The sequence below is a fragment of the Prionailurus viverrinus genome, chromosome A2 (assembly GCF_022837055.1).
Source record: "Prionailurus viverrinus isolate Anna chromosome A2, UM_Priviv_1.0, whole genome shotgun sequence".
Lineage (NCBI taxonomy): Eukaryota > Metazoa > Chordata > Mammalia > Carnivora > Felidae > Prionailurus > Prionailurus viverrinus.
The window spans coordinates 77,401,780-77,425,872 of record NC_062562.1 but is presented as its reverse complement, the minus strand read 5'-3'; the positions used below and the strand labels follow the sequence as shown (position 1 = coordinate 77,425,872).

At 41.3% G+C, this 24,093-nt stretch overlaps 1 protein-coding gene and 1 long non-coding RNA gene across 2 annotated transcripts in view; one reads left to right on the top strand and one right to left on the bottom strand.

Moving 5' to 3' along the window:
• SLC26A4 (solute carrier family 26 member 4) overlaps positions 1 to 24,093 on the top strand; it is a 51,704-nt gene that overhangs the window by 9,881 nt on the left and 17,730 nt on the right. Inside the window, exons 3-11 of the mRNA XM_047849340.1 lie at positions 923 to 1,033; positions 2,642 to 2,826; positions 3,842 to 4,006; positions 12,006 to 12,158; positions 13,069 to 13,151; positions 17,708 to 17,855; positions 18,798 to 18,911; positions 22,744 to 22,821; positions 22,963 to 23,058. Coding sequence (XP_047705296.1) covers positions 923 to 1,033; positions 2,642 to 2,826; positions 3,842 to 4,006; positions 12,006 to 12,158; positions 13,069 to 13,151; positions 17,708 to 17,855; positions 18,798 to 18,911; positions 22,744 to 22,821; positions 22,963 to 23,058 — 1,133 coding nt within the window. The remainder of the gene's footprint in view (positions 1 to 922; positions 1,034 to 2,641; positions 2,827 to 3,841; positions 4,007 to 12,005; positions 12,159 to 13,068; positions 13,152 to 17,707; positions 17,856 to 18,797; positions 18,912 to 22,743; positions 22,822 to 22,962; positions 23,059 to 24,093) is intronic.
• Positions 18,456 to 20,989, bottom strand: LOC125160406 (uncharacterized). Its single transcript, XR_007150244.1, has 4 exons — positions 20,876 to 20,989; positions 20,712 to 20,779; positions 19,011 to 19,079; positions 18,456 to 18,879 (listed from the first exon to the last, which is right to left on the bottom strand). It is a non-coding gene; the product is annotated as an uncharacterized LOC125160406 (long non-coding RNA).

The window sequence follows — 24,093 nt, the reverse complement described above, 5'->3', positions numbered from 1 at the left end:
TGTTCATCTGTTTTGTAAATTACACATATGAGTAAAAAAATAAATTACACATATGAGTAAAATCATATGATATTTGTCTTTCTCTGACTGACTTATTTCGCTTAGCCTAATACATTCTAGTTCCCTCCATGCTGTTGCAAATGGTAAGATTTCATTCTTTTTGATTGCCAAGTAATACTCTCTCTCTCTCTCCCCCTCTCTCTCTCTATATATATATACACACACCACATCTTCTTTATCCATTCATCAGTCAAGGGACCTTTGGGCTCTTTCTATAAGTTGGCTCTTGTTGATAGTGCTGATATAAACATTGGGGTGCACGTGCCCCTTTGAATCAGCACTTTTGTGTCTTTTGGATAAACACCTAGTAGTAGTGCAATTGCTGGACCGTTGGGTAGTTCTATTTTTCATATTTTGAGGAACCTCCATGCTGTTTTCCAGAGGGCCTGCACCGGTTGGCATTCCCACCAGCTGCGCAAAAGGGGACCAACAGCGCTAAAGGGTTCCCCTTTCTCCGCATCCTCACCAACATCTGTTGTTTCCCGATTTGTTCATTGTAGCCACCCTGACTGGCGTGAGGTGGTATCTCAGTGTGGTTTTGATTTGTATTTCCCCAACTGAATTGATAACAATGTTAACCAACTGCTTTGACTTCTTTTTTCCACTCGTCTGATCACGGGGTAATTTGGATTACCTGTCAATTCAATTTATTTACACAGGCGATGTGTGGACACCATCATTATTTCAGCTGATTTAGACCGTGTTCTGCATCCTTGCATAGCCTCAGACTGTAGGAAACATAAGGAGACCACTCTGGGCAAGCTGCAAAGTGGGGCTATCTTTGAAAAGGTCTTTCTTTGCACAGTAGAAATAATACCATAACTTTTGTTGGTGAATTTAATCATTTTGGATGTACTTTCAGGCATGGCGTATGCTCTCCTGGCTGCCGTTCCTGTTGGATATGGTCTCTACTCTGCTTTTTTCCCTATCCTAACATATTTTATCTTTGGAACATCAAGACACATCTCAGTTGGTAATTATAAGCATATACTACAATTATATTTATTCACGTTTAACGTGTTTCGGCTCTAGTATGTGTATTATGCTTCCATATCTTTGTTAATAATGTTTTCCGGGAAAATAGGCCTTCAGTGCCTTGCCTGCTTTTCCTATTCAATGTCGCAGTGGTTCTTAGCTTTCAAAGTACCATCTCTTCAGTACTAAGTTTATACTTAACTTTTTTTTTTTTATAAAGAGGAGAAAATTGAGAGATTGGTCAAAATGGCAGCCTCCCTTCAAATTCTAGCATATTTTCATTTTCTTAATGTAACCAATTTGACTCCATATTTAGAAAGTGTTCTCTTCCAACATAGAAAATGACAAGGACAAAATATCTTCAAGAGGTCTTCAAACCTCCTGTTTTACTAGACTAACTTATCATTTACTAAATAATGTGCATCAAATCCATATTCATCATTTCATTAAAAACTATACTCATTTTAAGTCACTAATACTGGAAGACCAGCAAACCTGTGCCAAAACTATTTAGAAACTAAGCTTGGCTTTCCTTCTTGGTATGGCTCAAAATAGGCTTATTTTCTGCTGTTCCTAAAATTTGAATTCTCTTTTGCTAGAATGTTCTAGTAAATGAATGTCTTAATGCTATTTTGTGACTTTGACATTTATACTTGAGATAATTTTGCGCCTACATCCATCTGCTGGCTAGACATGTCTACCTGGACAGTCCTCTTGAAACATATACAACCATCTACTGTATCTCCAACCCATATCCTTGTCCTTAGTTGTATTGTCCCCAGTGTCTAGCATATTGCCTTGTCTATGGAAGGAGATCAGGAAGAGGTTATTGATTGAGAACACTTCCTCACCTGGGAGAATCTATCAGTATCAAATGCTTGACAGTGTGAGGAACGTAGAAGCTGGTTTTTTTCTCTTTGGTTTTCTATCCATTTAGACACTCCAGGTTACTGGATTTTGATACTGAGCCCTCCCAACTGTTAAAGCCTTCCATGATGAAAGGATAGGATCATCATCATGGATAAAAACATCAGGAGTGAATGGCAGAAAAGGAATACTTTTAAAACATAGAATCTTCTAGACTGGCATTTGATATGAAAAAATAATTTGTTTTGAAAAGAGAAAAAGAGAAACAGTGTACTCTCTTTGCAGTTTCTTTACCCTAATTGGGACCCTGTGATATGGATCAAGGTACTCAGCTCCACAGGGATCAGGACACCGGATGCTCTAGGGAATGAGCTTATATGGAATAAGTAAGATGAAACAAATAAGGATCCAGCTTGTTGGCCACCTCTGCCAGGAAACTCTCCCACCCCTACCCCAGTTCACACGAAGACCGCACAAAGACTGGTTAGACAACCCCCCTGAGTATTCACAAAGCATCCGGAATGCTATTTTACAATTGCCTATCTACATGTCTCTCTTGCTCATTTCTGGGTCACGAACGCCTTGAAGCGTGTGTTTTGGGGCTTCTTTTGTGAAGAAGCAATATTTTCCCAACCACAGCTAATAATTTCACACATCTTTCTAATCCTATGTAGACATGTTGTTGAACCTAAACATGTATGATGAATAATTACTAACTGATGGAGCCTTTCTTCCCCAGGGCCTTTCCCTGTGGTCAGTTTAATGGTGGGATCTGTTGTTCTGAGCATGGCCCCCGACGAACACTTTCGCATATCCAGCAGTAATGGCACTGCATTCAATGCCACCCTGATAGACTCTGAGGCTAGAGACGCAACAAGAGTATTGATTGCAAGCACCCTTACTCTTCTGGTTGGCATCATACAGGTAATGGGATGACAAGTAAAATGTAAATTGGCATGATATTTATTTGAAATAACTGAGTGTAAAGCATGTGGACTTAAAGATTCATTTAAAAGCACAACAGAGCAATTTATTGGACCCCCAAAGTTATTTTTTAACTTCTACTGTTTTAGGTCAGATGCTGAAATAGTCAGCAAGACCCCCTGATTAGGGCTCAGGTATTATCAAAGTTAGAGACAGAAAAAAAAATCAGAACATGTGTGATTATTTTTTTTAATTAAAAATTTTTTTTAACATTTATTTTTGAGAGAGAGAGAGAGAGGCAAAGAGAGGGGGACAGAGAATCCAAAGCGGGTTCTGAGCTGTCAGCACAGAGCCCGACATGGTGCTCAAGCTCATGAACCACGAGATCATGACCTGAGCCCAAGTCAGAAGCTCAACTGCCTGAACCACCCAGGTGCCCCATGTGTGATTATAATGAGAATGAGGGAAGGGAAGTATACAGAATGCACAAAGGAGCAAAAAGTGTCCCAGTGAGCAGAGCCATGGGATCTGAAAGTCAGAGGAATAAGTCCCATGATTTTTGCTTTTACACATTACATATCCAGAAACACTTCAAGGTTCATGTTACCACAGTTTTCAAATTTTAGGGTGGAGGAAGGGCATTGGGAAATCCAGATTTGCTTCCTACAAGTATTTGTGTGTTATCAGCAGGTTACCAGAGTTTTAACTGGTGTTAAGTTTATTTTTATTTTTTTTAATGTTTATTTATTTGTGTGAGAGAAACAGAGCATGAGTGGGGAGGGGCAGAGAGAGACACACAGAATTGGAAGCAGGCTCCAGGCTCTGAGATGTCAGCTCAGAGCCTAACGTGGGGCTCGAACTCATGACCGTGAGATCATGACCTAAGTGGATGTCGGATGCTCAACCAACTGAGCCACCCAGACACCCCAAATGGTGTTGGGTTTAATTTGTTAATAGTTCAAGAGAATTGGTCCTTCTTCCAGGCAAACTTTAACTTCTTTCCTTCTCATACTAGTTGATATTTGGAGCTTTGCAGATCGGATTCATAGTGAGGTACTTGGCAGATCCTTTGGTTGGCGGATTCACAACAGCTGCTGCCTTCCAAGTGCTCGTCTCACAGCTGAAGATCGTTCTCAACGTTTCGACCAAAAACTATAATGGCGTTCTCTCCATTATCTATGTAAGTGTGGCTTGTTACTCCGGAGATGGCTCACGGAGAAAAATCTGTTCTTTTCCTCTGTACCCTGAGTCTGGAGAGCATATGTTCCTCCATGCCATACTTTGGGAAGCCATTGAAAACATTCTTCTCTGAAAGAAAGCAATAGAATCAGGAGTAACATTGAAGACGGCAGATTTTACAAAGCATCGTTCTCAACTGGTCAAAATGGTTCCACAAGGGTCACTGCACTTAAAAATATGAAGGAAAACAAAGTGGTATAGTGAAGTCTGGTGTGGGATGCCACAGACTTGAGTTCCAGTTTCCAAGTGGTCTCTGATAAGTTGAGTGGCCATAGACACATCATGGGGGATAGTGGCTGAAAGCTCAGGTTTAGAGCTGGATCCTGGATTAATATCCTGACTCTTGTATATATTAGTTATATGAGCAAATCACCATACCTCAGTTTCCTTCTCTGCCAAATAGAATTAGTAACAATATCTGTATTCATAATTAAGTTAAATAAGGGTGTAAGAGAAGCACTTTGCCCAGAGGCTGAAGCATTAACAAGTACTCAAAAAAAGTAGTTAGGTTGAAATTATTATTTCATATTTCAAGGCTTCTTTTTTTATTTGTAAAACGAAATGACTGGAGCTGTAGCTCTAAAGCCCTTTTTAACTGTGAGAGTCCATAAAATGCATAATGTAAATGTCTCAGCAATTATAGATGAAAAGGAACATCAGAATCGGAGGTGATCAACATGCAAAAGAGATGCAAAAGAAGGATGTAGATCACACTAATTAGATTTGAAAAAGTTCTTGGATCTAAATCTGTGTTCTATATAAAGCATGCTATTGATGCTTGAAAAATGATAATGATAGTAACATGATGTCATTCTAGCTTGGGGAGGATGATACTATGCCAAATAAATGTGCTAGCCTTGAGAATGGGGTTTCAGTCCTTTACTGACCCACGTATTAGCTTCTAAAGCAATGTAAGGCCATATGTTCATATGCAAAAAATTAGTGATGTGGTCAGGAATTTGCTCAATTTCACAACAGTGTCATAATCCCACGTTCTCTATACATTCAACCAATACTGCCGAGTGCCTATTATAAGCCGGGTACTGTGCTAAGCAGTGGGAGTAGGTAGAGGAGATAGTATAACCCAGTGATTAATCAGGGACTATTGGGGGTGCCTGGGTGGCTCAGTCGGTTGGGCGGCTGACTTCGGCTCAGGTCATGATCTCACAGCTCTTGAGCTCAAGCCCCGCGTCGGGCTCTGTGCTGACAGCTCAGAGCCCAGAGCCTGCTTCAGATTCTGTGTCTCCCTCTCTCTCTACCCCTCCCATGCTCACTCTCTCTCTTTCCCTCTCTTTCAAAAATAAATAAACATTAAACAAATTTTAAAAAAATCAGGGACTTTGAACTTCAGTAGACTTGAGCTGGAATCTTGGTTCCACTGCCTACTTACTACCCATGTGATTTGGGGCATGTTAAATTTAACATCCTATACACCTCAGTGTCCTTAGTTGTAAAATAATAATAGTAGCTGCCTCTTAGCATTGTGAGGAATAAAGGAAAATCTGTGTAAAGCACTTAGCACAATACCTGGCTCTTAGGAAGAGTTCAGTAAATTATTATTATTATTATTATTATTATTACCATTATTGTTGTTGCTATTACTGTTATCATTATTTTTATGGTGATTAGACCTCCTGGAGCTTAGTGTTTGCTTCTCAAGGACCCAGACTGTTAACACAGGCTGTTTTTTGTCACACAGGATTATTTTTGTCATTGTTGCTTTTTTTGCAACCAGGTCCTTGGTTCATTTGAAAGCTTCTGAGTCCCTTTCTCTGACAGGCTCCTTCGCATTTGCAGTCCCTGGCACATCTTGCTTTTCCTTGCGTTCCCACATTTCCTGCCTGTTGTTCATTCATTTATTCCTTCATTGTCATTCATACAGTTCATCTATTCAATAAATATTTATTGACCACCTCCTATGTGCTAGGAACTAGTTTCTCCCTATATGAATCCACTGACCCCTGAATCCACCAAGAGACCCCTTACTGAGTGTACTCACCTCTTCGTGAACATTGCTTGGGCTGCCTCCACACAGATCACAGGAGGCTCAGGCCGACGGTTAACCTGGTTCCCTGGCCACTGGAGGACCTTGCCAACAGGAGAATGAAATAGTTCTTCCTGTCTCCTAGGACTATGTTTTACGTTTTATTTTTTAAGTTTTTATTTTAATTCCAGTGTAGTTAACAGTGTTATATTAGTTTCAGGTGTACAATGTAGTGATTCAATAATTCTATACATCGCCCCGTGCTCATCATGACAAGTGCACTCCTTAATCCCCAGCTCCTATTTTACCCATCCCCCCACCCGCATCCCCTCTTGTAACCGTAAGTTTGTTCTATACAGTTAAGAATGTGTTTCTTGGTTTGTCTCTCTCTTTTTTGACCTTTGCTCATCTGTTTTGTTTCTTAAATTCCACATATGAGGGAAATCATGGATTTGTCTTTCTCTAACATATTTTGCTTAGCATTATTCTCTCTAGCTCCATTCATGTCATTGCAAATGGCAAGATTTCATTCTTTTTTATGGCTGAGTAACATTCCGTTGTATGTATATGTACCATCTCTTCTTTATCCATTCATCAGTCCATGGACACTTGGGCTGCTTCCATAATTTGGCTGTTGTAAATAATGTGACTATAAACACAGGGGTGCATGTATCCCTTTGAATTAGTGTTTTTGTGGGGGTTTTTGGGTAAATACCCAGTAGTGTGATTACTGTATCATAGGGTAATACTATTTTTAACTTTCAGGGGAAACTCCATATTGTTTTCCACAGTGGCTGCACCAGTTTGCATTACAACCAACAGCGCATGAGAGTTCCTTTTTCTCCACATCCTTGCCAACATTTGTTGTTTCTTCTTTGATCTTAGTCATTCTAACAGGTGTGACATGATATCTCACTGTGGTTTTGATTTGCATTTCCCTGATGATGAGTGATATTGAGCATCTTATCATGTATCTTCTTTGGAGAAATGTCTGTCTGTTCATGTCTTCTGCCCATTTTTAAATTAAAATTTTAAATTCTGCTCATATTTTAAATTTATATATTTTGGGTACTAATGCTTTATTGGATATGTCATTTGCAAATATCTTCTCATTTAGTAGGTTGTCTTTCATTTCTGTTGATTGTTTCATTTGCTGTACAGAAACTTTTTTTTTTTTTTGTAGTCCCAATACTTTATTTTTGCTTTTATTTCCCTCACCTCAGGAGACATTTAGAAAAATGTGGCTATGGCTGATGTCAGAAATTACTGCCTGTGTTCTCTTCTAGTACTTTTATGGTTTCAAGTCTCCCATTTAGGTCTTTCATCCATTTTGAATTTATTTTTGTATATGGTATAAGAAAGAGGCCCAGTTTCATTTTTTGCACATTGCTGTCCAGTTTTCCAAACACATTTGTTGAAGAGACTGTTTTTTCTCATTGTAGATTCCTTTCTACTTAGACAAAGATTAATTGATCGTTTAATTGTGGGTTTATTTCTGGGTTTCTATTCTGTTCCACTGCTCTATGTGTCTGTTTTTATTCCAGTACCATGCTGGTACTTGAACCCACGACCCTGAGATCAAGACCTGAGCTGAGATCAAAAGTCAGACGTTTCACTGAGCCACCCAGGTGCCCCAGTACCATGTTGTTTTGATTACTATAGTTTTGTAGTATAAAGTCCCGGTATTGTGATACCTATAGTTTTTTCTTCCTTTTTCAAGATTGCCTTGGCTATTCAGGGTCTTTTGTGGTTCCATACAAATTTTAGGGTTGTTTTGTTCCAGTTCTGTGAAAAATACTGTTGGTATTTTGTTAGGGATTGCATTAAATGTATATATATGGCTTTGGGTAGTACAGACATTTTAACAGTATTCGTTCTTCCAACCCACAAACATGGTATGTCTTTCCATTTCTTTGTGTCTTTCCTAGGACTACGTTTAAGATGAAGCTTGTTGCAAATGACCCCACTTTGAGACATGGACAAAAGTACCAAGACATACTAGAATAAGGTCAAAAATTGTTTTAAACCAGACAGACATGATTAATATGTGACTTCTGTTCTGTTGAACATTATTCTTGAAGTCTCAGGTTAGAGTATATCATAGAATTTTGAGAGAATTCCTCCAGGCCACTCAGGTTGGATGAATATATCTCAATCTTCCCTGTGTGATCATGTCTCTAAGCTTGCTCTTCTGAAAAGAAAGGATCAGCAGATTTGGAAAGGGTTGCATAAGAGTTGAATGAACCACTCAGTACCTGAACAGACAATTTCACTTATGACATTACTGGCAGCAATCATTTGTGAAAGAACCCTTCAACAAATGCAGAGTAGTCATGGATTCCGTCCAGGAAATTTGGAAGATTGTTGTAAGATAATTTCCTTGGCATGTAGTAACTTAATATCCCTTTTGTTATAAGGTTGTACTTTGGATTGTTTCCCTTCCCCAACTCCTCCCAAGAAATAAGATGATTAATTCAAAGAATTGGAGGAGGAAATATTGGGACAGTATGAAAAACTAAAACTTTAGTTAGCAAATGCTAGAGACGCTGAATATAGGATGCAGAAGGGGGAATGAAAGGATGCTGGTGGAATTCAGAATTAATAATACTTCTCATCCCACTATGTAGCTACTCAAAAATGTAGCTATGTGTAAGCAAATCACATAGCACATTTAAGAGTAAGTATATTGGGGCTCCTGGGTGGCTCAGTCAGTTGAGCAGCTGAATCTTGATTTCAGCTTAGGTCAGGATCTCACAGTTCATGGGATGGAGCCCTGCCTCAGGCTCTGCACTAACAGCATGGAGCCTGCACAGAGCCTACTTAGGATTCTCTTTCTCCCTCTCTTTCTGCCCCTCCCCTGCTTGCATACATTCTCTCTCTCTCTCTTTCTCTCTCAAAATAAATAAACTTTGAACAACTCTATATAAAAAAAAAAAAGAGTATGTTTTCCTACTATTCACTTTGAATGGCTTGTCTCAACAGACAAAGGAAGAGTTTCTGCTTGCTTACTAAAGTGATACCTACCTCCTCCTTTATTCCTCTAATGAGGAGAAAGACCACACGGAAAAGTTCTGCCCAGATGATGAGGGTGTTGAAAGCCACCATTAAGCTTGAGCAGATTCACTATTCTGAATCTGTTCTGTTTTATAAAAATCAAGCCATTATAATAAGGAAAGAACACTTGAAGCTCTAAGGGTTGATCTACATATGAGCAAAAGTTGTTTCTGGTAGGAGTAAATACCTGACTACAAGGGGGTGATTATGACGGGTTTGTTATATTTATAAAGATGAATTAAAAATAAATTTGGCACCAGAAGTTAACTGACAAACTTCTTCATATGTAATATCAGGTATATATTTTTTTCTTCTGGCTTCATACCCCAAGGTAATGCTAGGCAAAGAATGAAGAAATTATCTAAGTGAAATGGTCCTAAAATTCTCTGAGCATGGTAGGAAAATAGTATAATATTTTCCATCATGGAAATGATTATTTTTATGATTTGAACTATTCAGAATATTAGGTTGAAAGATTTATATGGGTATCCACCTTTTAAACAAATTTAATAAGTATTTCCATAGTAATCTAAATTAGAATTAATTTTTAGTACTTTCTTAGAGTCTCATTTCTATTGTCTTTGAATACAATCTGACTACTTCAGTTTATTTGGGTGAATTTTATTTCCATGTAGACTAAACTTTTTATTGAAGAATTTTTTTGGAAGAAATAACTCATATATATGCAACTCATATATTTATATGCTTGTTTAACGCAATTGTATAATATAAACTGATTTTGTTTTTTGTGACTCATATTACATTTTTAATACACTAGAAGTGCTTTTTAATCAAAGATCTAAGTGACTCTCATAGATTAAATGGGAATCCAAGAGTGATAAATTTTTGTAAGGTGAAAATGTTTCTATGACTGGGGTAGTTATCTGATTGTTTTTAAGTTTGAATTTTCCCCTCTTGAGTTGAAAGTAAACCTTTATTGTGTAGACAGTTAAGTGAAATATTGTATCTAGCTTATGAATTAATGAGGCTTGTCATCAGAAAATTGATGATGTGGAATTCGAGAAACTTAACAGGTGATCATAGGGGAAGGGAAGGAAAAATAAGATATAAACAGAGAAAAAGGGAAACCATAGGAGACTCGTAAACACAGAGAACAAACAGAGGGTTGCTGGAGGGGAGATAGGTGGAGGGGATGGGCTGAATGGGTGATGGGCATTAAGGCGGGCACTTGTTGGGGTGAGCACTGGGTGTTATACGTCAGTGATGAATCACTGGGTTCTACTCCTGAAGCCAAGACTACACTGTATGTTAGCTAACTTGAGAATAAAAAAAGAAGAAGAAAGAAAGTTGATGATGTGAAGGGCCAGACGCAATACCATCATGACTCTGAGGCATGTAGGACTGTTAGCTCCTAGGACAGATGCCCTAAATTCCTGAGTTATTGTGTCTGCTTGTGGTACTCCTCCATTTTCTCTTTTTCACAGGGCTATCACTGGCTTCATCGTTTGCTATCAGTGTATCTGCCTCTAGCAATTTTCACTGACTTTGGAAGGCAATGTAAATTTGTTGGTATTGGGTTTAAAGCAAGAGCAAAAATACTCTGAGTGAAAGTCCAAGGGGCTTCCTGCTTGAACTCTCGTTCAAGGACTTGGTGGACGTATTTTGCCGGCATGAAAGCGTCTCCCCTCATTTCCTTACCCTTGAATGTTCTCCAGAGAGTTGGAGTTGCTAGCAACATGACTGTTAGATCACTTAGTGTTTATTATACATAATTGTTACTGGATTGTCATTATAATTACTTTAAATATAGCTTACCTATAAAATTAAGTAACAAATACGTTATAAATGATCAGATGCTCCATTCCTTTATTTTCATATAAAATATACCTATAAAAGGACCATTTGAAAAAAGTAACCTTCACTGAGAGATTATTTGTCTCAAAGAATTAAAGAATACCTTCCTAAGTCATGCCTTCTATAAAACTCAAGCTGCCGGAACAAAGGTATTAGTGTTCTTCCCTGGGATTCTCCCTTGCTAATCTTCCTTGATTCCCAGAAACCTCCTATTTACAAAACAAAACTAGCTTTTTCTTGGAGTTAACTAGCTTTTTCTTGAGGTGGCTTATCTGTGCACTTGGAAAGAGTTGTGTTTTTAAAGTCATTTCAGTTCAAGTTTCAACTAAGTACCAAATTAATTTCCAAAAAAATTATATTTGAACTATATATCAATTCAGTAGCTTTTCTCTGCCATGAAGAATGGATCAATCCCTATGTATCTACATATGAAGTATTCAGGTATTTTTATTACCACCCATATAATTCAGGTTTGGGAAGAGTTTTAGCTAAAATACTGGCTAATTGGGACTTTTGGGTTTATCAGTTTTTAGTCTCAATAATACCACATCAACATTGTGAAATTAGGTCACTTAATAGCCCCTGTAAAACCACTTTAAGATATAAACTTTAAAAACTTTTCTGCAAGTGGGGCACCTGGGTGGCTCAGTCAGTTAAGCGTCTGACTCTGGATTTTGGCTCAGGTCATGATCTCACAGTTTGTAAGTTCGAGCCCTGCATGGAGCCTGTTTGGGATTCTCTCTCTTTCTCTCTCTCTCTCTCTCTCTCTCTCTCTCAAAATAAGTCAATAAACATTAAAACTTTTATGCAAATAAAATTCAACATATAATGATTTTTTTCTTTTAAAACATCTGACTTTATTGTAAAAAATGCAGATAAAAATTAAAAGGTAGACATCACCCATGGTTTTACCACCCCAATTAACCATCACTAATAACTTGGTACATATATATCAAATACTGGCTGTTTTTAATGGTCTCTGTGTTAGCCAACACATTTTTATGATTTTATGTGAAATTCTTAAGTGCTTTCGATGATGATATGATTTTTCACATGGGAAGAATATAAAATTATTTTCTTTTCACAGACTCTGATTGAGATGTTTCAAAATATTGGCCACACCAATCTTGCTGATTTTATTGCTGGATTACTCACCATTATCATCTGTATGGCAGTTAAGGAAGTAAATGATCGATTTAAGCACAAAATTCCAGTCCCTATTCCTATAGAAGTAATTGTGGTAAGTAAAACATGTAATTAGAAAATTCAGCATTAATTGGTTTGACGAGAAAGAAGTTGTAATATATATATGATATTGTAGTATGTATATCTATATATCTACATATCAATATATGTATATATGACAATGGAATATTACTGAGCCATAAAAAAGAATGAGATCCTGCCATTTGCAACAACATGGATGGAGCTAGAGAGTATAAGCTAAGTGAAATAAGTCAGTCAGAGAAAGACAAATACTACGTGGAATTTAAGAAACAAAACAAATGAACAAACAAAGAAAAATACAAACCAAAAAAAAAAACCCCTGGAATCTTAAATACAGAGAACAAACTGGTGGTTGCCAGAAGGGAGGTGGGGGGGGGGGGAATGGGTAAAATCGATAAAGGGGAAAATAAGAGCACTCTTATCTTTTTTTTTTTTTTAATTTTTTAACGTTTATTTATTTTTGAGACAGAGAGAGACAGAGCATGAACGGGGGAGGGTCAGAGAGAGAGGGAGACACAGAATCGGAAGCAGGCTCCAGGCTCTGAGCTGTCAGCACAGAGCCCGACGCGGGGCTCGAACTCACAAACTGCGAGATCATGACCTGAGCCGAAGTCGGCCGCTTAACCGACTGAGCCACCCAGGCGCCCCAAGAGCACTCTTATCTTGACCAGCACGATGTAAAGTATAGAAAAGTTGAACCGTGATATTGTACACCTGAAACTAATATAACACCATATGTTAATTATACTTGGATGAAAGAAAGAAAGAAAGAAAGAAAGAAAGAAAGAAAAAAAGAAAGAAAGAAGGAAAGAAAGAAAGAAGCCAACAGGGAAGACTTCCCAATGAGGAGACAAAAAATAAAAATAAAAAAGGAGTTGTTAAAACATGGAGGTTTTTTTTAACCTCTTTTGTTTTATTTTCAGACAATAATTGCTACAGCCATTTCATATGGAGCCAACCTGGAAAAAAATTACAATGCTGGCATTGTTAAATCCATCCCACGGGGGTGAGTGCGGACTTCCTCTTAGGCAATACTAATATATTAAGTCAGAATTTTCTATTTAAAGGAAACCTTTTATTATAAGCCTCATTTCATTGGTGCTCCCTCAATAGTCTTCTTTGTGTGTGATCTTAAAGAAACACCCAGTTGTGCAAACTGTCAGTGTGTGTGTCGATAAAGTTTAAGCCATTTGTTTCAAAGCAGCTCCCATACCCTCTGTCCTTTTTTTCATTTTCTTAAAATATGGCAGGACATGTACAGTTACCACCAGACTCCTGATTTAAGCTCATATGTAGAATTGCAATATGATATAAATAGAATCATGGTTAGTAACGTTTATTACACTGAGAACAATCTGTTTAAGGAATAAGGGACATCTGGCTTAACTTCTCTACCATTTAGTTTAATCAATCTTAAATAATAATTATGTCACTTGTTCCCATGAATAAAACTCATTATTTTCAAGGGAAGGTTTATATATGTTTGGTAGTTCGGTGAGTTAGAAGAGTAAAGAGCAGAGTTCCTTTGTCCACTTCTGTCACCGTCTAGATGGGTGACAGAGGGCAGGGGGCGGGGGCTCCTATGAAAAAAAGGGCAATGACCACTGCTGAATTCTTAACTCGAACTTATTCTGCTATGCCAACGAGATCTCTCAGAAGATGCACTGAATGGCCCAGTATACTTTGCTGTAATTTTATCATATGGCATTAAAAAGGAGGCCCAAAGGTTTATTAGATTGGAAACACTAACTTCTAGCAATTATGACCAGTCTTACTGTTAGATAGGCAACAAGTACTAGTTTCCCTTTCTTATTATTTATTTTGAGAGAGAGAGTGAGCGAGAGAGAGAGAGAATGAGAACGAGTGGGGAAGGGGCAGAGAAAGGGGGGGGACAGAGGATCCGTGGGGCTCGAACTCACAAACCTCGAGATCAGGACCTGAGCCGAAATCAAGAGTTGGACACTTGGGGCTCCTGGGTGGCTCAGTCGGTTAAGCATCCGACCTCGGCTCAGGTCATGATCTTGCGGTCCGTGAGTTGGAGCCCCGCGTCGGGCTCTGTGCTGACAGCTCAGAGCCTGGAGCCTGTTTCAGATTCTGTGTCTCCCTCTCTCTCTGACCCTCCCCCATTCATGCTCTGTCTCTCTCTGTCTCAAAAATAAATAAAAACGTTAAAAAAAAATTAAAAAAAAAAAGAGTTGGACGCTTAATCGACTGAGCCACCCAGGTGCTCCCCACCACCCATTTTTTTTTTTAATTACTTTCCAAAGGTGTTTCATCAAGTGATTCTTATGACCAATGTTTTGGTAATGAATCCTAATGCTGGAAGACATTTTGTGATAAAAGATGTAATGTGGCTATTTGCGATCTTACAGTATTTTCATGATTTGAGTGGTTATGAAACAACTACATAAGACATATATTTTATGGATCCTTTTTGTCAGGCTTCCTAAGATGTAACACTTAGAGGCGGTCCACAGCAAATGCCCTGTGCCATAAATGCATGTTCCATGAATAGGTTTGAGGAACTCATTTTTGCTGCCCTCAGTCCTCCTTTCTGGCCCTGTCCAGGGCTTTCCTGACTGCTGTCCTCCTGAAGTGGATCTCTCTAGCCCCCTTGACCCTTGGGTTGAGTCATGTTGACTCCTCTGACAGACCACCTGGTGTAGTTTGCTGCAGCCGCACAGGGCCACTGAAGGGGGCAGGAGCTAGGGGAAAGACTACTCAAGAAGTCAGTAGAAGATGTCCAGCCAGGGCCCCAAGTGAGTGACTTGGGGCAGAAAATTGCCACTGCTAAGATCCTGCAAGGCACTACAAAAGCATGGCAGGTTCATGGCAGATTTAGGGTCTCCCCACATTTACTGAGTACCCACTATGTGCGTAGGTAGTAATTACTTACACATACCATACTTTCTTTACTCCTTCCAGTAACCTTATGAGAAGAGTATATAGTTCCCATTTGATAGCTAAAGAAACTGGGACTTTGTAAGTTTAAATAATATGCCCAAAGTCAGAGAGTTACTTACAGAGTGATGGAGCCAGCATTCGGGTTCTTTGATTTCAAGTCCCTGAACATTGTGACCTTGGGGAATCAAGGACCTGGTAGAAGGATCTGGAATTGGAGAAGTAGGCAGCCAGGCAGGCAGTGGGCATCAGGTTGGAATCAAAACAGAACTCTTTGCAGGACTGGAAAGTTATCCCAACAGACCTAATTACCTGAAGGAGGGTTGGTTGGGTCTCAGGAACGAGTCAGAAGCCTGGTTTTAAAAAGTAAGGTCCAAGCTTATGTCTAGACAAGTGGAGGTGTGATGCCGGGTCATTCAAGGGCTGGATCAGGGTTTCGAACATCCCATATTTCTACATATAATATCCATTCCCAAGCCTACATGTGGGTCAGGATGGGATGTGGGAGGAAAGGAGTCTGGAAGTGACCTCACCTGTAGGGAGAAAAAAAGCCTACAGAGGCAGAGAACCAGACAGATCTTGGTACAAAGGAAATCAACATTACCTGGACCCTTCTAAATGACCTTGAGCAAGTCATCTCACTTTTCTGAGCCTCAGTTCCCTTATCAACAAAAGGAGAGAAGTAGATTCAAAAATTTCTAGGATATCAGATTAGGATATTAATTTGGATAATATTAGGATATTAGCAGCTCTAAATTTCTATGGTTTTCTATAACAATCTTATTTCTGTTTTAGCATTTCCCTCTAATTAGAGGGGGGGAAATGTAGTTCCCTATTAAAGGAAACTCAGGGGGCATCTGGGTGGCTCAGTCAGTTAAGTGTCCAACTTCGGCTCAGGTCATGATCTCACAGGAAACTCAGACATAAGTGAGCTAGGTGAGGGAGATTGTTTTAGTGGGTTTTGTTTGTTTGTTTGTTTTGAAGGTTTTTGGCTTAGGGACTTCTGGATATATACTCTATGGATAGTCATCAAGATATAGGTATATGAAAGTCATTCTCCCAATATTCATATTTGGGGACAACTGTAGCATTATAAACTTATAGCTTTCTTTCTTTGTTTTTTCTTTCCTTCCTGCCTTCCTGCCTTCCTGCCTTCCTGCCTTCCTGCCTTCCTGCCTTCCTGCCTTCCTACCTTCCTTCTTTTCAAATAGGCTTTTATGCCCAACATGGGGCTTGAACTCATGATCCTAAGATTAAGAGTCACATGCTCTATGGATTGAGCCAGCCAGGCATCCCTAAGTTTATTTCTTTACATGGTTTGTAGAATAGCTCTAGTTTGTCAAACAGTAGTCATTCAACCCCACAGTCATTGAGAAGTCTTAGTCATTGTGATGATGAATCATTCTGATAACTACATAAATTTAATCTTTTCTGGACTCAGGAATATTTTAAATATCACAGCTCTTAAGATATGGAAAATCTTTTTTTTTCTTTTTAATTTTTTAAATTAAAAAAATTTTTAATGTTTATTTATTTTTTTTTTTTTTTAAATTTTTTTTTCAACATTTATTTATTTTTGGGACGGAGAGAGACAGAGCATGAGCGGGGGAGGGGCAGAGGGAGAGGGAGACACAGAATCGGAAACAGGCTCCAGGCTCTGAGCCATCAGCGCAGAGCCTGACGCGGGGCTCGAACTCACGGACCGCGAGATTGTGACCTGGCTGAAGTCGGACGCCTAACCGACTGCGCCACCCAGGCGCCCCTTAATGTTTATTTTTGAGAGAGAGAGACAGTATGAACAGGGAAGGGCAAAGAGAAAGAGGGAGACAGAATCTGAAACAAGCTCCCGGCTCTGAGCTGTCACCACAGAGCCTGGTGTAGGGCTTGAGCCCATGAACTGTGAGATCATGACCTGAGCCAAAGTTGGATCCTCAACTGACTGAGCTACCCAAGTGCCCCTTTAATTTTTTTTTTTTTAAGAGAGCAGGGGGGAAGGGTAGAGGGAGAGAGAGAGAGAGAAAGAGAGAGAGAGGGACGGAGGGAGGGAGAGAATCTTAAACAGGCTTCATGCTCAGTGCAGAGCCCTATCTATGTGGGGCTCAATCCCATAACCCTGGGATCATTCCCTGAGCCGAAATCAAGAGTCAGACACTTAACTGACTGAGACACCCAGGCATCCCAAGATACGGATTTTCTACGTAGGTCTTTATTTCTGCATCTTATATTGTTTGTCTCTTTAATAGACCTGACATCTCTTCATATGCGGAAAATCTTATTTTATGGCCAGACTATCTTTTAAATTCAAAGACCTTTAAGATAAAAGTGTGTAAGGGGAAACACTAATGTGTGAAATGGCATGGCATGGGATTGTGTGATATTATAGGATCCATAACGACAGGCTTATTCATGTCAGAGGTCTGGATAAGGCAGCGTTTGTAAGCTCTCAAAGAGGGGCAGAGAAGTCAGCCAGTGAGACAGCACCAGCTTCTAACTAAAAATTGTAAAAGCAATGCCACCACTTACTTGTCTCCTGCTTTTTGCCCTTAGGATCCAGCCCTTTCGCGTCTGACTCGGGGGTTGGGTGGATATAGCATCTGGCGAGTTAGGAGCAGAGAATTATGGTCAAATGCTCACTGCAGTTTTCGTTTAAAAACTCTCTAGGTTTTTGCCTCCTGTACTTCCACCTGTGAGCTTGTTTTCCGAGATGTTGGCTGCATCGTTTTCCATCGCCGTGGTGGCCTATGCTATTGCAGTGTCTGTAGGAAAAGTATATGCCATCAAGTATGATTACACCATCGACGGGAACCAGGTATGGTCCCCCGTGTGCTGAATCACTTTTGTAGAGCTGAAGACAAGAAAAAAGCATAAACAGGGTAGATTCTGTTGTCTGCTAAGGAAGGGATTGGTCCCTCTCGCTAGCCCTTATCAAGCTAGGGTTTCCCTCTTAAGCATGCGAATTCGAAATTAATTGGAAACAGGCATGTTGTATCTCTTTCCTTTTTAAGAAGTTGAAGTAACCCGAACTTTAAGAGTTAATTTAGTCAGGTCATAAATAACATTCAAAGCTAACGTGTTGGGTCAGCCTAAGATTCCTTCATGCAGTCTGGGCTCCCCTGGTATATTTTATTTAATGGCACCTATAGTATGGCAAAACAATGCAACAAACCCCATCGATGGGAGTTGTGACCACCTTAAATTGAGGTGGCTCATTGCAATTAATACACACAAACCTTTTTTATAGGCATATGCTATGTTCCTTGCAAAATGAGCCGGTTTTAGATTGCTCACAAATCTGTCAGTGTGGTTTGTTTTTGAAAACACAGCATAGCAGTCACAGCAGCTCAATGATTAGTGGTCAGGCAGAATCATGGCTGTCCTAGTCATAATATGCTTCCCAGCAAACATCCAACCACAGAAGAAACGCTTTATGTGCGAACAGAACAATGCTTTCTGCGAGAGCTACAGATACACCACTCGCCGGGAAGGGAAGTCAGCATTTTAACCAGTGACTATTCCTTAGCAACCTTAAAAATGATTGAGAGCCGTGAGGCCTCTCTTAGACTCTGTGGAGCCCCAAGTCCTGAATGCCTTTCAAGACCTCCAAGCACCTTTAACGGTAAAGATTAAATTGGGGCTACCAGACAGGGTGGTCTGGGGAGTTTGCTTTCTTATTATTCTTCCTTACACGGTTGGCGAGGGTCTCGCAAAGATTGTATGTGCTCGCATCACTGCCACCCGGTCTCTGCCTTAGGAATTCATTGCCTTTGGGATCAGCAACATCTTCTCGGGATTCTTTTCTTGTTTTGTGGCCACCACCGCCTTGTCCCGCACCGCTGTCCAGGAGAGCACAGGGGGAAAGACACAGGTATGGAACAGCGGCGTGGTGGCTTGTGTCTCCTGCAAGGGATGAGCCGGGGAAGTGGCTCTCAGGAAGGCTGGCAGGAGAAGTCAGCAAGGGGATTACCTTGGATACATAGGTTTGTGCCTCCTTCATCCGGCTCCCCGCCCAAATCTTCTTCACATTTATGGTTCCCTAAAGCACAAATTCTCAAATTAATCTCTTTGTGTCACTGCTCAGCTGGCAGAGAGCTATACTTACCTGCTTGTCCAGGGACAAAAACAACTGACAAGGAATCAGTAATGAAAAATACTGATTTTTATCTATTTGTTATCTGGGGATAAAGAAGGCCTAGTGAAAGCACGTCATGGCTTAGGAGGTATTATATTTTCAGGAAAATCAAAAGCGTCTGTCTACATTTCCTTTACAAGGATCAGGAACTTCCTCCAGAGGCCTTTGGGCCCACAGAACAAGTTTGTTGGCCAAGAGTATTGTTGTCGTAACATTTCGGCATTTCTTCTGGAGTACAACTTGTGTTCCTGAAGTTCGGAACGTGGGTTTAAGTTGTCGCCTTCACAAAGTGACCCCAAATCCCTGAATAACCCTGCCTTCCATAGGCCAGAAAGCTCAGGAGCCGTTCTCAAAGGCTCTCTTTTCTAGCAGGAAATGAGGTCAGAGAGGCCCAAATAGGTGGATGGGGGCATGGGACAGGCTCAGGGGTGGTGTTTCTGCCATGCCTGGAGGGCTTTCCCCTCCCCACACACAGCTATTATTTAAGAGTAAAAAGTGTAATGAGGCTATAAAGGAGAACAACAAATCCAAAGGCAGTACCCTTAACACACACGGTCTTCAGACAGGGTTTTATAAAAGAGATGGGCTGAGAAAACTAGTGACTCCCTGCGGTGGCCCAGGGGGAGCTTTGTCTCCCCCCCCCCCCCCCCCAGGCACACATGATGCTCCCTTTCCATTTATAATGGATCTCTGCGCCGGATTTGGAAGAATGAGCCTCTACCAGTTTCTTGGCTCCAGCGGAACAAAATTTAATTTTAATTTTCAGAATTTTGCTTTTTTTAAAAAAAAATGTTTATTTATATTTGAGAGAGTGTAAGCGGGGGAGGGCAAAGAGAGGATCTGAAGTGGGCTCTGTGCTGACAGTAGTGAGCTGGAGGTGGGGCTCGAACTCATGAGCTGTGAGGTCAACCTGAGTCGAAGTCGGATGCTCAACCGACTTAGCCACCTGGGTGCCCCTAAAATTTTGCTTTTAATAATTGAATTTCCTTTTTCGGGGGCTTGGGGATGCGAACACTTCTCGCTCTGAGGGAGCAGGTAAGACAGCGCAGCCCTTGCCAAGAGGCAGAGCCGTGCTCTGAGGTCCCCGGGGAAGAGGCCAGAGGGGACTCCAGAGCTGCCCCCGTGTTCAGGCGGCTGTCAGCACGCGGGTCCCTGCAGCTTTCACCTGAGCCGGGGCATTGACAGACTCCCGTGGCAGCATGCGGGTGCGGGCAGGTCCCCAAGTGGTGAGGTCCACTCTCCTGCTGTTGCCCTCCAGCCTCCGAGGAGGCACGGGCCAGCCGCCCCAGGAAGAATGCCCGTGTAAAGTGATGCCTTGGCAGAGATCTGGGGGTAATGGTGTTCTGGTAAGCTGACACCTGCCGTCACACACTGGCAGGTATTATATTTAGGAATGAAGGATGCCAGGATTTCAGTAGTGAAGAACGAAGCAAGCACAGACGTGACTTGCTCTTTAATTACTGAAATGTATACTAAGTTCAGGGTTAAAAGTCTAATAGCCTGGACTACAATCCAGGGACTCACAAACACACACACTTGCAGCTCTTCCCTCGTTGTGTGGCTTCTCATGTTTTCTCTGATGTTGGGACCTCAGTTTTCAGCATCTATAAAATGGGAGGATTAATCGTATCCCCCTCATAGGGATGTTGTGAGGATTTAAAAACAAACACACACCACGTTTGTAAGGTGCTGGCACATACCTGTAAACGCTGTGTTCCCGTCATTAACTCCTCACGATAGGAAAAGCATCGTGGTACCTGTGATGCATATACTGTGCCCTGACACAAAAGAAACACCCCGGCGAATACTTCCTGAATGAAGGAATGGAATAATGAGGGTTAGTGACCGTTAACTGTCTGCAGCACATCCTCAGATTGTAGAAGAGCTGAACATTGCAACCTGTTGTTTCTTTCACCCCCATCGGACTCCTGCTGACTCACTAAAAAGTAATTCTGATTGCAAACTTCCCTCGGCTCCGATTACCTTCTCACTTGTAACAGAATAATTAATTTTCTAGAGACTGAATGTGCTCATAGATATAAAATGTGCAGCACCTCCCACAAACCAGCCTGATAGAGTGAGTGCATGTAATGGACCCCTCGCAGATTTTAATATAGCGACCAAAATTCGTCCCGGTCCCCATAATTGGTGGCTTAGTGTTGCATATATTTGGCGAGTAGGTGGCCATTCCCCTCGACATGGGCTGTCATCTCTGTCCACAGATCTCCCTTTCCTTTAGCAATTCACAGAGCCCTACATCCACGGCAAGGTGCAAGTGGCTTATGATAGACAACAATGTTGGCTAAGCGATTGTATGGAAGAAAGGAAGGAAGGGAGGGAAAAAAGGAGGACATCAGCTGCTCCGCTTAGAGAGGTGAGGGAAAACCACCAAGGCATGGGCATCCTGGAGCCGTGGTGCTAACGGGCAGCAAAGAGCCTAACAGAGGGCTCTGAATGTACAAAGCATCCAGATGTGCACAGCCCACCATTTGCATGATGTTGCCTCAGGCTGAGGTAACCACGGTGGCAACCTGAATGATCAGTCTGCCAGGTGGAAAGACAGTGGCTATGAAATTTCCTGTGGTTTTCAGATCTCCTACGTATGTTGGCTTTATCTGTCTCTTTCAGCTCACACCTCCAGTACCAGGCGGCCCCCTGCGCCCAGTACAATCTTCCCTGTTGCTTCTTCTCTCGTGGCTTTGCTTCTGGTGCCCTGTCTCCTTTTCTCCTTTGTTTCAGAGCTTCTGGTCTTCACCTCGGCCAGGTGCCAGCTGTCTCAGCAGAGAGTTCATTGGTCAGCTAACCAAACCAGAGAATAGCCCCACCCCCTCAGCCTCTCTCCTAACTATTTATGGATCTTAGGAGAGCTTTGTTTTGCCAGCGAAGGTAACGTTTCTGAAGGTCCTTTAACCCCTGCTGTTGTCCCGTCATCACTCGGGCTGCTGGGGGGCAAAACTCTTGAGCCTGCGCCCAGGGACTGTTGGAGGAGGCAGGGGGTATGGTCCCACTTCTCATTATGCTCCTGTAGCATTTTGAATTTGCAGAAGGGCCGGTACACTTATTTTCTCTGAGACTTCTGTGCAAATCGGTGCCGTCCGTACGATGTGTTATCAGAATAACTGCTATTATGACTACTGCTTCAGTAATGCGGAGGAATTAGACGTGTGCCTTGGGAATTTATTGCCCAAGAACATTCACGATCTGTTGTTGCAGCAGGGGAGAGGTCCATGTTTCCCGCTATGGCAAATAATTACAAGTGTGTCCTCCCCACCTGACACCAAGGCTATAGGTCTGTAATACATCCAGGCCCAGCCGGCTTTCCCTTAGCAAGCTCAGGCTTCACGTTTTCTTTAATTTCCCTGCCATAGCTACCATATATACGTTTCCCGTTTTTCCTTCAGTTGTGTAGAGTTGTAAGAAATAATTCTCATTTGTCTCAACAGTACTGAGCAGAAGGGGGGAGGCAGGGAGGTGTACCCACGGCCAGGCTCTCCTGCACACATCCAGCAAGCTGGAAGACACGAGGGAGAGGGATGGACCCCGTTCATGGGAGGTGTGTGTCTTTCAGATTGCCGGCATCATCTCGGCTGGGATTGTGATGGTCGCCATTGTTGCCCTGGGGAAGCTGCTGGAACCCTTGCAGAAGGTACAACCCTGCTTCCCAACAGCCCGGTTGCATAATTTCTCTTCACTGCTCTGTCACCAGAGAAATAACAGGAGATTTACAAATCCTCGCATGGAAGACCATTCCCCTGAATAACACAGCCTTCCCTGTCCCTCTTGACAGTCGGTCTTGGCAGCTGTTGTAATCGCCAACCTGAAAGGGATGTTTATGCAGGTGTGTGACATTCCTCGTCTGTGGAGACAGAATAAGATCGATGCCGTAAGTCATTGGCTGCCCATTTTTGTCTGAAATGTTTGTTTCTTATGTGCTTCCTGCCGCATCACTATGTCCCCTTCTCTCCTCAATCTCACCTGCGCTGTGGGACTCCCAGAGCGGAAATTAGAATCAGATGGATAAGCCAAAGCCTGCCAGGTGAATCAAGCTTTGGGAAGGTCCTGTATCCCTGGGAAGATGTATTTCCATCTAGGAAGAATCCCACATAAACACATTAAACACCAGTGTAAATGTGTAAACACATTACAAAAAATAATAAAAAGAAATGAGCTTTCTAAAAAAAAATAATAAAAATGAAAAAATAAAAATAAATAAAAAAAATAAAAATAAACCCCTCTGTAATATAGAAGGACAAACGAAACTCAAACAAAGCAAAACCAAAATACAAAACCCTTACTGAGTTTAACTCTGACCAAAGTAACCTTCAGAACTGTTCTGAAGAACCATAAAAGCCAGAAACTAACTGGGTGCCTGGGTGGCTCAGTAGGTTGAAACTCCAACTCTTTTTTTTAATGTTTATTTATTTTTTAGAGAGAGAGAGAGAGCACAAGTGGGGTTGGGGCAGAGAGAGAGAAAAAGAGAGAGGGAGAGGGAGACACAGAACCTGACAGGCTCCAGGCTCTGAGCTGTTAGCACAGAGCCTGACATAGAACTTGAACTCCCAGACCGTGAGATCATGACCTGAGCCGAAGATGGATGCTTAACCAACTGAGCCACCCAGGCACCCTGAGCCTCCAACTCTTGGTTTCGGCTCAGATCATGATCTCAACGGTTTGTGGGATATAGCCCCACGCTGGGCTCTGCCTTGACAGCACTGAGCCTGCTTGGGGTTCTCTCCCTCTCTCTCTGCCCCTACCCTGTTTGTGCTCTCTCTCTCTCTCTCTCAAAATAAATAAACATTTTCTAAAAATTAAAAAAATAAATAAAATCTTTAAGAAATGTGGGAACATAAAATAATGCTATGCAGTCATATTTGCTTGTACTTGCAAAAGCTACTGGTGAAAAGTGTGCACATGTACA